This window comes from Athene noctua, chromosome 12 (assembly GCF_965140245.1).
Source record: "Athene noctua chromosome 12, bAthNoc1.hap1.1, whole genome shotgun sequence".
Taxonomy (NCBI): Eukaryota; Metazoa; Chordata; class Aves; order Strigiformes; family Strigidae; genus Athene; species Athene noctua.
This window is the reverse complement of record NC_134048.1, coordinates 5,838,018-5,852,202: the sequence shown is the minus strand read 5'-3', so window position 1 is coordinate 5,852,202 and position 14,185 is coordinate 5,838,018. Positions and strand designations below refer to the sequence as shown.

Here is a 14,185-nt window from a genome sequence, read left to right as displayed (position 1 = left end):
TGTGTGGGCATCTTGGTGAGTTCAATGTACAGGGCTCGGGAAAGTGGCTCTGATGGTCCTGGCCATCCTTGGAAACAGCCTTCAGCTGTGGCAAGGTGCCACGGGACCACTGGTGATGGTGGTATCAATAATTGACAGTGGTTCGGATTTTTTTCTTTTTTTAACTTGTGGATCTGTAAGACCAGAAGTGTGAAGTCTGTTAGATATATCTAATACGTGAGTTAGTGCTGGAGGTTTTGTAAGAACTCGCTTTGGTCACTGTTTTCAAACTTCTTAACGTTTTCTGTGCCTCTTGGGCCTGAAACCGTAGGTTAAAAACCCTGTGATTTGGTGTCTGAAGGGTCTCTGGTGATGGACTCCGGGGATTAAAGATGCTGCTTGCTTCGCGGCTGAGAACACGGGGGCAGAGCGCTTCGCTCCCCACAGGTGTGGGAGCAGCAGGGCCCAGCGTGCTGCGCCGATGTGCGCTGTTATTCGAGTGGAGAATTTGGAAAGCTCAGAGTTATGAGCTATGGTTATGTTCTCACTTAATAAGGTGTTAACTGACGTTAGGCGCTCTTCGGAGAGTTAGACTATGCGTGGAGGTTAACAGTTCCTGGCGTTTTGTCTGCTATAAACGAGCTTTCAGAGACGGGGAAAGAGTTACCGCACGCTCTCAGCGTGTGAATATTTTTCTTTACCTGGAAAAAAAGAAAAAAATCAGGAGGAGGAAGCCCGTCCGGCTGTCCCCGGGGCTGCCGGCGCGCTGCGGCGGGGCCGGGCCGGGGGTGCGGCGCGGCGGCGCGGCCGCTGGAGGGCAGGCGAAGCGTGCCGAACCGGGCGGGCAGCGGCCCCGCGGCCGCGCAGCGCCGGGCAAACCCCGACAACCTGACCCCGGTGGAACTGTCCCGCCGTGGGAGCGGTGCCGGGCTCATGGAGCCGGGCGGGCGCGGCGCGGCCCTGCCCGAGCGGCGGCGGGGCCGGGGGCCGGCGGGGGCGGGTGCCCCGGCCCGCGGGGGGCCGCGCCGGGGCTGGCGGGGCCGCGCTGCCGCCCTCCCGGGGCTCGCCGGGGACGGGAGGCGCTCCTGCCCGCTCGGAGGTAAGAGCGCACCGGGCCGGGCCCCCGCCGCCCCCCGGCCCCGCCGAGCGCGGGGGGAGCGGCCGCGGCTGACACGTGTCGGCGGCGCGGAGCGGGGCGGCAGCCCGGCCGCGGGGGCAGCGGCAGCAGCCAGTCTGTTGGGGCTTGGTGGTGGTTTGGGGTTTTTTGGTGGTTTGGTGTTCGGTTGGTTTTTTTTTTTCACCGCGCGTTTCGGGCGAGCAGCGGCGGTGCCCGCTCCGTCGGGCCGGGGAGGGCGCGGAGGTGGTCGGAGCGGCGCAGCCCGGCTCGCTCCCCCCCGCCCTTTTTCTTTTTTCTTTCCTTATTTTTACAAAAAAATTACTTTCCTCGCCGCCCCTGCCCTCCCGGGCGGGCTGCGCAGGCGGCGCCCCGTCCGCGCAGGCGGTGCCAGCCCCGCGGGGGGCTGCCCGGGCGGGTCCCGCCTCCCGCTCCGCGCCCCGCGCATCGCCATGCCGCCCGCGCGGAGCGGGGCGCGGCGGCGGCGCTGTGCGGGCGCGGGGCCGCGGAGAGGCTTTATCCGCCTCGCGGGGCTGGCCCGGGGGGGCGGCGGGGGGGCACTTGCTGATGATCGGAAGTTACTGACAATAAGCACCTTCATCCCCCCCAAAGGCGGAGAGAGAGAGAGGGAGAGGAGGAGGAGGAGGAGAGACAGGGGGAGAGGAGAGCTGATGCCTAAGCGAGTCACTCGGAGGAGGCAAAGCGGGCGGTACCACAACTTCTCGGCGGCGCGGAGCGGCGCGGAGCGGCGCGGAGCGGAGCTCGCCGGCCGGATCGCTCCCATGTCAGGGCGGCGGTGGGGAACTGCACTCCGCTAGCGTGAAGCCACTGACCGCCCCCTCTCCTCGCCCAGCGATGTATTCACTGCTCTCAGCCTGCACTTGCCTGTAAGGATTATGGCATATTTAAATATATTTTTTATTATTTTTTAATTTTTTAAAAAATTGTTTTTGTTTTTGTTTTTTTTTTTAAACTTTTATTTTGGAGGCTCCGGTTGCATTTTCCTTGCAATCAGGTGGTAATCGGGACCTGAGCCTTTTTATAAGCAGAGCATCGCTCTGCGCCCTTTAAAGAATTGCAAACAAAAACAAAGAAAAAAAAATCAACTTTAACCATTTCACCGCATCATTTGATCTTTTGTTGCTTTTTTTTTTCTCCTCTCCAGATGTTTACATTTCCTGCTGCTGTGCTTTCAGGTACAGGTACGTGTCCTTTCTGTCCTCTTTCGCTTTTGGTTGTAAAATAGAAACAAAGGCGGCGTGCTGACCTCGGAGTGCCAGGCAGTTTTGGCTAGGGCTTTCACTTTTTTCCCGTCTAGTTTTTATAGCCGTATTAAACGGATCCTCGCACCAGATGCCGGAGTGTCACTTGCGCAGGGAAGGGGCTGCCCCTCTCGCCGAGCTCCTCTCCCGCGGGCGCGGGCCGGGGCGCAGCCGGGTGCGCCGGTAGCCGGCCGTAGCGGGATCCTCTGGAGTGCATTAGCCTGGCTAATGATGTGAGAGGGAGTGCAGGACTCTCCTCCGTGCACAATATCGATTGATGCACTTGCCTTGGAAGAGCAGGCGCTCTCCTGGTCGCCCTCCTTTTTTTGGGTTTGGTTTTTTTTTGGTTTTTTTTTTCCCCTCCTAAGGAACTTACTCCCAAAAACTGATACTTTGAAAAACACGAGTTTCCCTAGCCAGGAGAAGGAGGCTGCGTGCTCCCTCCCCATTATTCAGTAGAGAGCCGTCCAAGTCAGATCCTGCCTTTGATCCTGCCTCGGCAGGAATGGAGCGGCGGGAGGAACACCCTGAGTGGCGAGGCTCTGCAGCCCGGGTGCCCGCGGCACGGGGACGGTGGCTGGGGGTGCCGGGGCACCCGCTGCCCCCCAACAGCCCCGGGACCACGCACCTCCCTGGGATGGGGCTTCTGGCTGGGCATCCCGGAGCAGACCCACCTGTGGGGCCGGGCAGAGCAGGTGCCGCTGCCCCGGTGGGTCCTGACCCCCGTCCCGCTGGGGCTGGGGGACGCTTGTGCCACCCCCTTGGCCCCGCGCTGGGCTTTGGCCCGGATTGCACCTGCTCACCCTCTCGCGGGTACCCGACGGCAGCGAGGGATGGACCTGGAGAAGCACAGCCCCGCAGCCTGGGTGGGGGCTCCATCCCTCTGGCCAAGCTAAAACCCAAACCAGCCCCAGCCCCTGCTCCCCTACCCCTGAAAAAAAATCCCCGGTCACATTTTTTTTTCGTTCCCCTCTGAAAACTGCAGCTCGAACCTAACACCAGCAGAGCCTCCCTTCGGCGGAGCAGCCTCCTCATCAGGAGAGGATCCACAGCTGTAAATTATCCTGCGGTTGGAAGGCGTTTGCTGTATTTCTCCGGTGCGTTTTGGTTTTTTTTCAAGCCCGAGGAATAACAGGCTGCGCAGGGCTCGCAGCAACGGCACCCTTTGCAGCAGGGAGACATTTTTTTGCGCTTGTGCGGTAACTGAAGTTAATCAGCCCTCCAGCCCCCTCCCTCTCCCCCTCCCTTTGGTGCTTTTAGTGAATCAGAAAAAGTTTGGCTGGCTGCCTGGAAAGCACTTGCTAAAATCTGATCTCTTACTTCAGCAGCCTTAAAACTTGGGAAGTTATTGGCATTTATACAGTTGGAGCTTGCAGGCTTCCAAAGCAATAAAATAATAATAAAAAAAAAAAGCTCTGCGCTCTGGTGCTATTAGAACCATACTTGCTCCATTTCGTGCTGATTTTGCAGCGTTTTGCGGGATTTGAGGCGGGATTCGCTGCGGACGGGCGCTGCGGAGGTGTCCTGGGCCACGGCTGGAGGGGCAGCAGATCGTGCTGGGTGTTACACTGAGAGGCGAGCTCTTTCGGCGATTAGCGTTGGGAGCCAAAACATTAGATTAGTCATACTCAAGGGCCTTCGAGTGAGTGTTTACAGTATTAATGGTAGATGAAAAGATGTGAATGCTGTAAGTTTTTATTGCCCATTTTGTTACACTTTCTTTCTGGATTTATTCACGGGATTACATGTTTTGAGCCTGAATGGGAGCGAGGGATTATAGGATTTCTTTTATAATGATCAGTTTGGGTAGGAGTTAGCCTTTGGTGAACTGGAGTAAATTAATGCGTCACTTAGGTTTAATATTTATTTAGGCTAAAGGAAGTTGTTTAGTTTTGCTTAAAGGGCTCTGTGTTGTATTGGGGAGATTTAAGACTGCCTGAAATGGATTATATTCTAAGGCCACCATTCACCCTCCCATGCAAGCCATGATCAGCAGGTCTTCCCACGTGTTAGTCTTTGAGTTATGCTCCCCTGATGCTGTTACCCTGTAGCTCTGAATGCAAAGGTAAAAATCCCTTCAGCATGTGTTGGGGCTGGAGGTATTCTGGAGTAAAATACTCCAGAATCTCACGTATTTTGTATCTTCTGTATCTATGTTACTCGGGTACAAAGACTGTGGCGCGTTGGTGTGCATGCTGCCTGCAGTTAGGTGGTATGGTAGCTCAGCTGCTGGCTAAAATCTTTCTTCCAGACCCCGAGCCCACCTCTGCAGCCACCCGTAGGTGACCCTGTGGGGTGTAGTGTCACCTGTGGGTGGGTTGTGGCAGCCCTGGAGAAGCATCGCGCAGCCTGGACCATGGGGAGGTTGTAGGGATGGGAGTTTTTAGGAGCAGGATTTAGACTCCTGGACGAGTCAGACTCCTCCAGGGCTTTGCTGTTGGGTGACGTTTCCACCAAGGGACACCCGGGAATAGCACATGGCAGGTTAGAGGGGAGCGCTGCTGGAGCTCAGGTGATGGGTGCTGGTGGCTGCGTGCTGGCACGCCATGAGGCAGCTCTGTACCTCTGTACCAGAGCTGTGAGGAGGACATCTCGTTCTGTGGTCCCTTCTCCTGTGGCAGCAGTGTCCCTGTCTTGTTTTCTTCTCTTGCATCTTGGGATGTTCCTTTGCTGCTCGGGGCTGTTTCAGTCGCCAAGGCAGCAGGGACACTGGATATCCTTGGGGACACTGGAGAGATTAATTTATTTATGCAGGTTGTTCTTACGGTTGCCCTTTCTCTGCTGCTTACTAAACTCTCCCTCTATCACTTACCTTTAGCACCCTTCAGTTTAATTCTCCTGCTGCTTTCTCATACTTCCAGGAGCAATTTGTCCTCCATATGCTTTTTCCCTCTGTATGTCCTGGGGTGTTTTGGGGTTTAGCTTTGGAGTCAGTCCCTGCTCTTCATGCAGGTGAGAAACCCCAGGAGCACCGTGTGTGGATGGAGGGGATCTCCTATGCTGTGCTGGCTCTGGCAGCCCTGGTGGCCCTTAGGACATCAGGGTTGGGGACATGGGACCTCAGGAGCTCAGAGGTTCTCCTTTTCCAGGTCAGGTGGGGGCTGGAGGCAGCTTTGGTGTAGATTAGTAGGATGTGAGGTTTTGGGTACTGCCCTGGTTTGCAAGAGCTTCCATCTCTTCTGCCTCTGGGCCACCTCCAGCACATCGTCAGCTGGAGTTTGGAGTGAAGCCGGCATGGGCTGCCCCGGCCATGCTGTATGTAGAGCAGAGGCTGATGCTGCTTCAGCCTCTTCCCTGCCCTGATAAACCTCAGCGTGTTCTTCTACATGAAGTTCATCTGTCTTAGATTATGAAGAGGTCTCTGATAGGGCCAAATCCTTTGCTTTTATGGCCTTGTAGGTTAAGATCCAGCTTTGGAATCTGATCCAGAAGCAAACAGGAGGTCAGAGAAGCGCACGCAAGGCAGCACCGGGCTATTTTCACATCTGCTGGTGTTGTGTAAGAGGAAGGCTGCTGTGCACCATGCCAATAGCAACTTATGTTTCTCCTAAGCTCCTGTGCAGCGACAGACCGTTATTGTTTGGGGCTCTGTAAAGTGAGACACAGAGAAGTGTTGCTTCCACACGTTCAGTGAGCCAGATCCTGCGGTCTGGCGAAGCTGCGCGCAGCACATGTCAGAGGCGTGAGCCTGCTGAGCGGCTCCCTCCCCTCTCCCTGTCTGCTCTTCCGCAGCTGTCCTCCCCAGGGGTGGCTGGATGCAAGTGCCACCAAGTGGCATCGGGAACACCGTTGTGGACAAGCCAGAATGTGGTCCTTGTCACAGTCCAGCTTGCCTGGCCACGGGGCTTCTGGCCGCCCCTTCTGCAGGCATGAAGTCGTGCTGGAGTCACGGGTCCCTGCTTGTCCTGCCCTCACCCTCCTGGCAGCAGCGCTGGTGGCCGGCTCCGAAGGCAGGGTGCTGGGCCGCACGGCCCCAGTGGGGTTATCCTCATGCCTGCCCTCCCTGTGGATGGGCGCCCACCTGCCCACCCCTCCTTGGGGTGACACGAGCATCTGTCTTGAGATGGCGGCCAAGGGTGCGTGTGCTGCCAGGGGGCGGCTGCTCTGGGACTTGGGCATCACTGCATCGCTCCTGAAGCCCACGCTGTGCGATAGGGTGGGCGCTGATTAGATGCAGCATACAGCTCCTTGCAGCAAAGCCCTGCGTGCCGGGACTCGGCGGGGGCCCGGCGCCCTGCGGCCCCCAGGCTGGCAGGTGCTGTGCTTGCCATCTCTGCTCAGCCTGTCCACCACCGAGTCCTCAGCACAGCACCCCCATGCTGGCATCCGCCTTCTGCTCCACGCGGGTGTCTGAACCCCCTCAGATGAAGGTCACGCTCCTCCATCAGAACATCTGAAGTGAGTTACGCTTCCCAGCCCTGTCTCGCTGTGGTTCCTGCCACGCTGCAACGCCCGCCTGAGCTGGCCCAACCTGCGCTCGTGTGGGGCTGCTACCACACAGGCTGTAGAAGTGATGCTGTGAAGGACAAAATGTGGCAAAAGTGGTCGGGGAAAGGCTGGGAAGTTTTCTGTTGATTTTTCTAATCACAGCTAATTTAATAATTAGGCAGTGAGAAGACAAGAGAAACTGCATAAGCAAAGCTTGATTTAATTAGAGGAGGAGGAGTTCGGTGATGTTGATGAAGTGCATGGCGCTGTCACGGGCTGGAGCTGATGAGATGGTCTATGGCTCTGGGTCTGTGTTGCTGCTGCTGGACTCGTGCGGCAGATGCAGTGCCTGCTCGTGTGGCTCTGCTAGTCTGCAACCCACAGAGACAGGGTTTGCTTGCTCATTAAATCATTTGTTCCTGTTTAAAACCCCCTTGCTCTCCAGGAAACGACTGTGCTGCTTGGCAGAAGGGATTTTTATTCCCCCTGCTGACTCATTGCACGCCAGTCTACGAAGTGTTGTGTCCTGAAGCTGCCCCTTGTGCCCTGCTTCTGCCTCCCGGTCTTTGGAGAGCTCAGGCTCATGGAGGAAGAGGACACACATTGGAGCAGTTGCCATGGGCTGGAGGGGGAAGCCTATGGGTTCTCCTATGGGAGAATCGAGGCTGAGATTAGCATGGAGTGAGTGCAGATGTGGGTCTTGCTCCTACACGGATGGGGGTACGCAGTCTGTGCCCCCCACAGTGGCTGCTGGCTGCCTGCCCTGGGCACATGCTGCCTTTGTTTCCCACAGTCCCCAGCCCTTCAGTGTGCTGGGACAGGTCCTCTGCCAGAAGACCCCTCAAAGCAGGAAGATTTGCAACGACAAAGTCAGTCAGAAACAGAAGTGAACTCCTTCAGCATTTGGGGGCTTAAGCTTTTTTGGGGTGGGTTGTGGCAATGGGCAGCAAAGCAGAGCAGCTGCTTGGAGGCTTTGACCTGCACACCTGCATGCATTGCAGTTTGACTTCTCAGAGCTCTAGAGATGTCCAAAATGCTTCAGAGTAACAGAGAAGGACTCAGGTGTTGTTGAGGAGAGCGTGTAGAAGGGTATAATAGGTGCAGGGTTCAGATTTCCCCTGTTTGAGATAACTGGATGCATTGTGTTTGTTATATTTCATTTCTATTTAGCTTTTCTTATTGCACCTGGCACGTCCAAGACTGGATGGATGCGAGCAATGCTGGGTTCGGAGCAGTGCTGGGTTTTGCAGGAGGGTGCCTGCTCAAACCCCACTTGTTTTATGCTTGTAGAGCAGCTTGCCCATAGCGTACAGAGGCAGGAAAGAAAAGAGCAGAACAGGCAAAGAGTGAGACTTCCCAAGCCCTGCCAGTGCATTTGGGACGTGGTGATGCAGCTGGTGGCAGGTCCTTTGGCAAGAGGGAGGCGGGAGTGACTGCTGAGGGCTTCTGGGTGCTCAGGTAGGATGAACAGTGTTGGGGGGACTCAGGTGGCCACTCAGAATATTTGATTTTGCTGATAGCATCAGGCTGGTCAGCCGGACAAGTGGATATCTCCCTCTTCTGCAGGAGTCTGAGCTCAAGTGAAAGACTCCCCTGGGGCTGAAAATAATTTTTTTTGATCTATAATGCTACTTCCCAGATCCTTGGGAGTATTTTTATGTGTCTCTTCCTTTCCTTAGAAGCTGGGAAAACCCCTGTTTGCTCGCTCTCCTCCCTCCACACTTGCTGAGCAATAGCTGCTTTTGCTTTGATTCTCCCCAGATACAGACACTTTAGATATCAGTTGTGATAACAACAGGTGAAGAATGTGTTCAGGGAACAGCGTGATTTAAAAAGGAAAAAAAGGGAGTGGCTGCTGTTGGTGCCTGGGCAGGGAGATGTGAGGCCAGGGCCTTTGCCTCGTGTCTCTGCAACCTGCTCCGGTCACACCATGTGTGCTGGGGGGGCTGGAAGCCGTGGGCACAGGGAAGTGCACAGCCCTGAGAGGGCTGGCAGGCAGGAGCCCCCCAGATGCTGCCAAGAGAGATGCTTTGCTGCAAAGCGTGACCTTCCCATGCTCTGCTGCTAAGACCAGGGGGGCTTCCACATGGGAATCTGCGGCCCTGACAGGTCTGAACCTTATGGGTTTTTTTTCCTTCCCTGGGTTTTTGTGTTTTGATCACCCACTGTGCCGTAACAGCAGGTACAACCAGAAATTATGCAAAGCTGTGCATTACGCTGCCTACCTGGTATGTCGCTTCTGTGTCCTGGTACCTCTCCAGATGTCCATGGAGGATTAGGCATCCAGTGAAGCAGCTGGAGGAAAAGTAAGAAAAAAAAAAAAAACCAAAATAGAAAAGACCGTCTGGCTCTGCCAAAGTATTTTCCTATTGGCATTCAGCAGCCTCACCATAGCATGAAGAGAAAGAAAGGGGAACAGAGAGAGGAAGGAGGAGGCTTAGCCTGTCATGGTCTGCATGTTTCCCTTTGTGCGAGCTCCTTGCCGTGCTGGGGGCTGCTGGGGGCTGCGGTGGGTGGGAGCTGACGTGCCAATCTTCCCCACTTGGCCGGGGCAGGCTGCGGGGTTGTGCCCCTGGCGCTGGCTCACCAGCTCGCTTCCATGCGGGCCTGGGCTCCCCGGGCAGTGCTCTGACACCTCCCTGCCTGTTGTGCCTGCCCAAACAGCTGGGTTTCAGCTAAACTACAGGGCAGTGTTTTCCACGTAGTGACAGCACATCCTCCCCTGGCACAGCACTTTGCCAAACCTTTGCTAAACTCCCTCCCACCCTGCTTGCTGCACACATTTGCTTTTTCAGGAGGTTATCTGCTTTATTCTGCTGCAGCCAGTGGAAAAGGGGTCGTGCTGCCAGGAAATCTGAAATGCCTTTAACATACTGACCTTAGAGTGCCACATCTAACAGCATCCTCCTGCATGTAGCTCCTGTCTCAGTGTGGTGTTTCTGCTTCGTGGCTCTAGCTGAGTGTGTGCCCGTCAAGCCCGCTGGCGGTGCTGGCTGAGGTGAACTTTGCTTTGTAGGCAAGCTGGGAGGAAAGGGGGAAAATCTGAGATTCTGTTGTTGGGTAATCACAGCCCCAGCCTCGGGGGGCAGTTGAAATGGGATAGAAAGAGGGCAGTGGGGAACAGTCCAGCAGGTCCTGCTTGCTGCCACATGGCTGGTAATGATGGGAGAGGAGACAGAGCCTGGCCCTTGGGCTCCCCCCACGCTGAGATGGAAGGTGAGACAGTGCCTTCCTGGGTTCATCAGAGCACACTGGGGGTGCTGGGGCTTGTCCCAGGCAGAGGCAGAGCCCCAGGCAGTGGCCAGGCTGAGGGGCCTGATCCTGCAAACAACGTGGGGACAGCACTGAGGGGAAGCAGAGTGGTGAGGGGCTGGCTGTGCCCTGTGATTCCTCTGTTGATGTTCATAATCCAAATCATGTTGAGAATGATGAATGCTAAACCTTGGTGAAGGTCTCAGGGAACTGCATATTGCACGGATACAAATACCGAATGCAGCAGTTGATACCGGATTACTCTTCCTACAAGGTATTTCCAGCACTCCTTATTCCTCCTGGTTCCTTTTTCTCCTGCTGCATGTTTCAAATCCCATTCTTTCCTGCTAAAATACTATCTTTGGCATAATTTTTAAGGACAGCTTGTTAAAAAGCTGTTGTATCTTTTGGAATACCCCGAGCTGCTCTTCTGCGGAAATCCAGAATTAACAGAAAAATGCAGGGAGCAGTGGCAAGCCTGGTAAATAACTGGGCTTGCAGCATGTGTGCTAGGTGACCATGGGCACATGGTTGGTGGGATATGAAGCCCGGGGAATATAAATTGGAAAATGGGATGAAGGACACTATTGATAGAAAGGCATTTTGCTGCTTCTCTGTTGCTATTAACCCATTTGAAGAGGTCTGGAAAGCTGATTGCTGCGATCTCAGGGGTTCCCTCACCTGCAGGTGGGACTGGGGTCACCTCCTTCCCTGCAAACCCTGGGCAATCCATGAACCCTGCTGCTCCTTGGGCTTCTCCTGTCAAATTGTCAGGTCCAAACCTGAGCAGATGCTAATACTTATGTTCCCAAGTTAGGTTCAAACCATAGGTAGAATTGGACTCAGTTATAGGAATGTACAAACTAACAGCAAGTGGGATGCGCACTGTAATTCCAGCCAGGATTTCCAACTGCCAAATGAAAGCTGGTTTTGACCCCTTTAAGGTGCCAGGCCTTAAGGTTACAATCCTGTATGAGTCGCATCAGTCCCTCCATGTGAGGCTGTACTGTAAGATTGCATGGTGCAGTGCAGTATTGATTATCTGTAAAATAAATTATGATGTATGTAGTGCAGGTTTCTGACCCTGTGGTCACGACCTCGTGGTGATTGGGGAGATTTCCGACCAGCTGAGATCAGAATAGCAAACAGCCCCCCAGCAATCAATAGGAAAACTGGCAGGTCTGAATTTTGGGGTCTTTTACAGGAATAATGTGCGATGCTGTGTACACATGGCATTTTTATCCTGGGGAACAGGCAGTTCTACAGACTTCACCTGGAATTAATTGTGAAACTCTGTGTTGGGTGTTCTGCTGTGTGGCAAGCCAGCCTAACCACGGGGCAGTCAGGGACGGAAGGCTTTGCAGTGCAAAAGGGAGCGTGTGTGTTTCTACGTTGGGGTTTTCAGTGATGAGCAAAGCTGGTATGTCTCAGGTTGGAGGGGAGGAGTGAGGGCAGCTCTGCCGGGCAGTCCCAGCCATGATCTGAAGGGCAGGCATGGAGGATCTGCCCTGCTTATATTGTGTATTTATTTTGTGAATTCAATATAGCATTATCTCAGTCCCTACGAGAGAACTCTTCTGACCTGCAAGCCAAACTGACCATTTTGTGGCAAAAATGATAGCTAGATTGTGGGGCTGAATTTTGAGAGATGTGCAGATGCCTGCAGATGTGGATGTGGTGAATGAGGCGCCTGGACCAGTGCTTTGCTACACCTGCACAGGTTAGCGGGGCAACCCCAGCAAAGCACTGGAGCAGGCATCTCATTCACCACAGCCACATCTGGTGCAGGATGTGGTGGGGGACGGCACTGGGCTGCTCTGAGGCACCCTGAGAGCATCTTCCTCGTTCCTGACCCTGCTAGCGTGAGCATCACTGCAGTGTCTCCAGCTCCTGGCCGGCCAGGCTGCGTTGGCTGATTTGGAGAGAGAGCAAATAAATGGGAATAGTCTGAAAGAGAGGCAGAGGACTTGCTTTTGTACTGTTTATGTTAGAAGAGTAGGTAATACGAATTTAATTGCCGTTTGAATTTAACAAAGGAGAAAATGGAATTTGTGCAGTTTTCATTTCCTTCTGGGAGCCTGATTTCCCCAGCGTGCACCATCCCTGTGTGTGCCAAGAAGCTGAACAACACCAGGTTAAGTTGTGGAGTTTCAGTTCTAAAGAAAATCTTTGCTAACTCTGACACAGGGCCAGCAAGGCTGAGCTTGCGAAGCTGCTCTGTTAGCCGGGTGGTGGGCCTGGGGAGGTGGGGAGCTGTAGGCATTCCCAGACCAAACGGGAGCTATAGGCATTCCCAGACCAAACGGGGAACTGTTCGTACTGCTTCACTGGCCCCGTTTGTGTGCTGGGCGCCTGCAGGGCTCCTGCAGGTCCCCTTGCAGAAGGATGCTTGGGGAGCAGGGGATGGGGATGTCTGGACCGAGGAACAGTGCTGTCCAGCATCCCAGAGCTGTGGGCACCATTGCTGGTGGTTCAAAGAAGGGGCTGTTGGGGAATCTCCAGCTTCATGTCATAAGGTCTCCTTTCCATGTGTGTCCATGGCTGGCCTGAATTTCCCCCCAGCAGCATTTTTTCCCACTACTGGTGACTGGTGATGGGTGCAGCAAAGCGTGTTGGACTCTGCCTGGTACCCACAAGCTGCATGGGGATGCGGGAGCCCAGACCTTGGAAGGTGATTGTAAAGCCTCATTTTCCTTTTTCTCCTCTTTAAAATGTTTCAAAAAGGATTTATTTTCCAAAAACTGTTGAGAATTGTTCCCTGAAAATGGGAAACCTGCAATCTCAGTTAATTAAGACCAAATGAAACTTTTTCCTAACTCAACAAAGCAGAAAGATAAGAAATCCTATTTGTCTGGCATTTGCAGTGTAAAGATTTCCACGCAGGAGCGCAGCTAATACAGATCAGTACAAATCTTCTATTAGAAAACAAACTGTGCTTTTCATTTCTGGCCCTAGGCTCACATGTTTGTTATATCTGATCCTGAAGGCAGATTGACAGTTCGGTTTGGATTAAATTCAACACATGGTTTATGCCATACTTTTGATAAGGCTCAATTTTAATCTGATTTTTTTTTTTTTTCGGTGCAGTCTTTAGCACATGAGCAGCAGAACTGTCCATTTCTAGGAATATTTTCACAGTGAAACTATTGAGGAATTTATATCTGGAGGGAAGATGAAATTACTGATTTTAAAAACTCAAGATCTCAAGTAAAGTTGAAATCCTTTAACTGCATGCAGTAAGCTTACACGATCCAGGCAGGTTTTAACTATTTTATTAACTGATATAAATAGCATTTTCTTTAAATATCTTTGGAAGGCAGCAGGGGAGGAGACTGGCTCATGCAGAGGGACCAGAGCAGGTTCCTGTACTTTTACCACCAGCATCAGTTTACAGTTCTGGTTAGCTGGGAATGGAGATAGTCACTGTTTGCACCTTTACGTGCTTGTGAGCTCAGGTTTGTTCATGGGAAAAACAGGCATTACCACTGCCCACGGGTTCCCTGAATGACCTGCACGTCCCAAAGATGGGCTTTTAGGTACATTGGACCATTAGGTACAGTTACTTTTTTGTATAGTATATATTTATTCTGTTTATAAAGGGGCTTCACTCTCCAAAGCTGGTGTCTTTCATCATTTCCCTGTTCCCTAGAAAGAAAGTGGGGAAAAAAGCTGGAAGACTTGTGAATGGGGAGGACCGAAGGAAAAGAGAGAAGAGGCAAAGGAGGAATTATTGTTGCCTTTGAACTCTGTGGCTCAGCCGTTGTGTGCCTGGAAACCCGACTGCAAAGCTTTGTGTCCATTCTCACTGTAGGATGCAGCAGTGTGTTGTGGCTAATTCTGGGGCTACCTCCACCTCTGATGCACACATGGCAACCTGAAAATGTGGTTATTTTATCGGGTGTGAAGTTGGTCCCAAAGCTTGTCTTTGGTGCTGGAAGATAACCGGTGCTGGCAGGACCTGTCCGTTGGTTGTACGGTGCTAGAACCACGCACTGGAAAAGCTCTGACGTGACAGTGATGCTGAAAGCAACTGGGATCCTTATCCCAGCTAAATATTAACTTCATAAAAAATTAAATTAATGGAGGTGGAGATGAATATTGCCTGGATCTGCATTCATTTGAAGCTGCGTCCAGCAGCAAGTTGCACCCG

General features: G+C 53.4%; 1 protein-coding gene across 1 annotated transcript in view; it reads left to right on the top strand.

The window, feature by feature from the left end:
- Positions 1-1,732: 1,732 nt before the first annotated feature.
- The window catches only part of FGF18 (fibroblast growth factor 18), a 72,939-nt gene continuing 60,486 nt past the window's right edge, over positions 1,733-14,185 (top strand). Inside the window, exons 1-2 of the mRNA XM_074916021.1 lie at positions 1,733-1,980; positions 2,259-2,295. Of these exons, the coding sequence (XP_074772122.1) occupies positions 1,949-1,980; positions 2,259-2,295 (69 nt within the window). The 5' untranslated portion in view covers positions 1,733-1,948. The remainder of the gene's footprint in view (positions 1,981-2,258; positions 2,296-14,185) is intronic.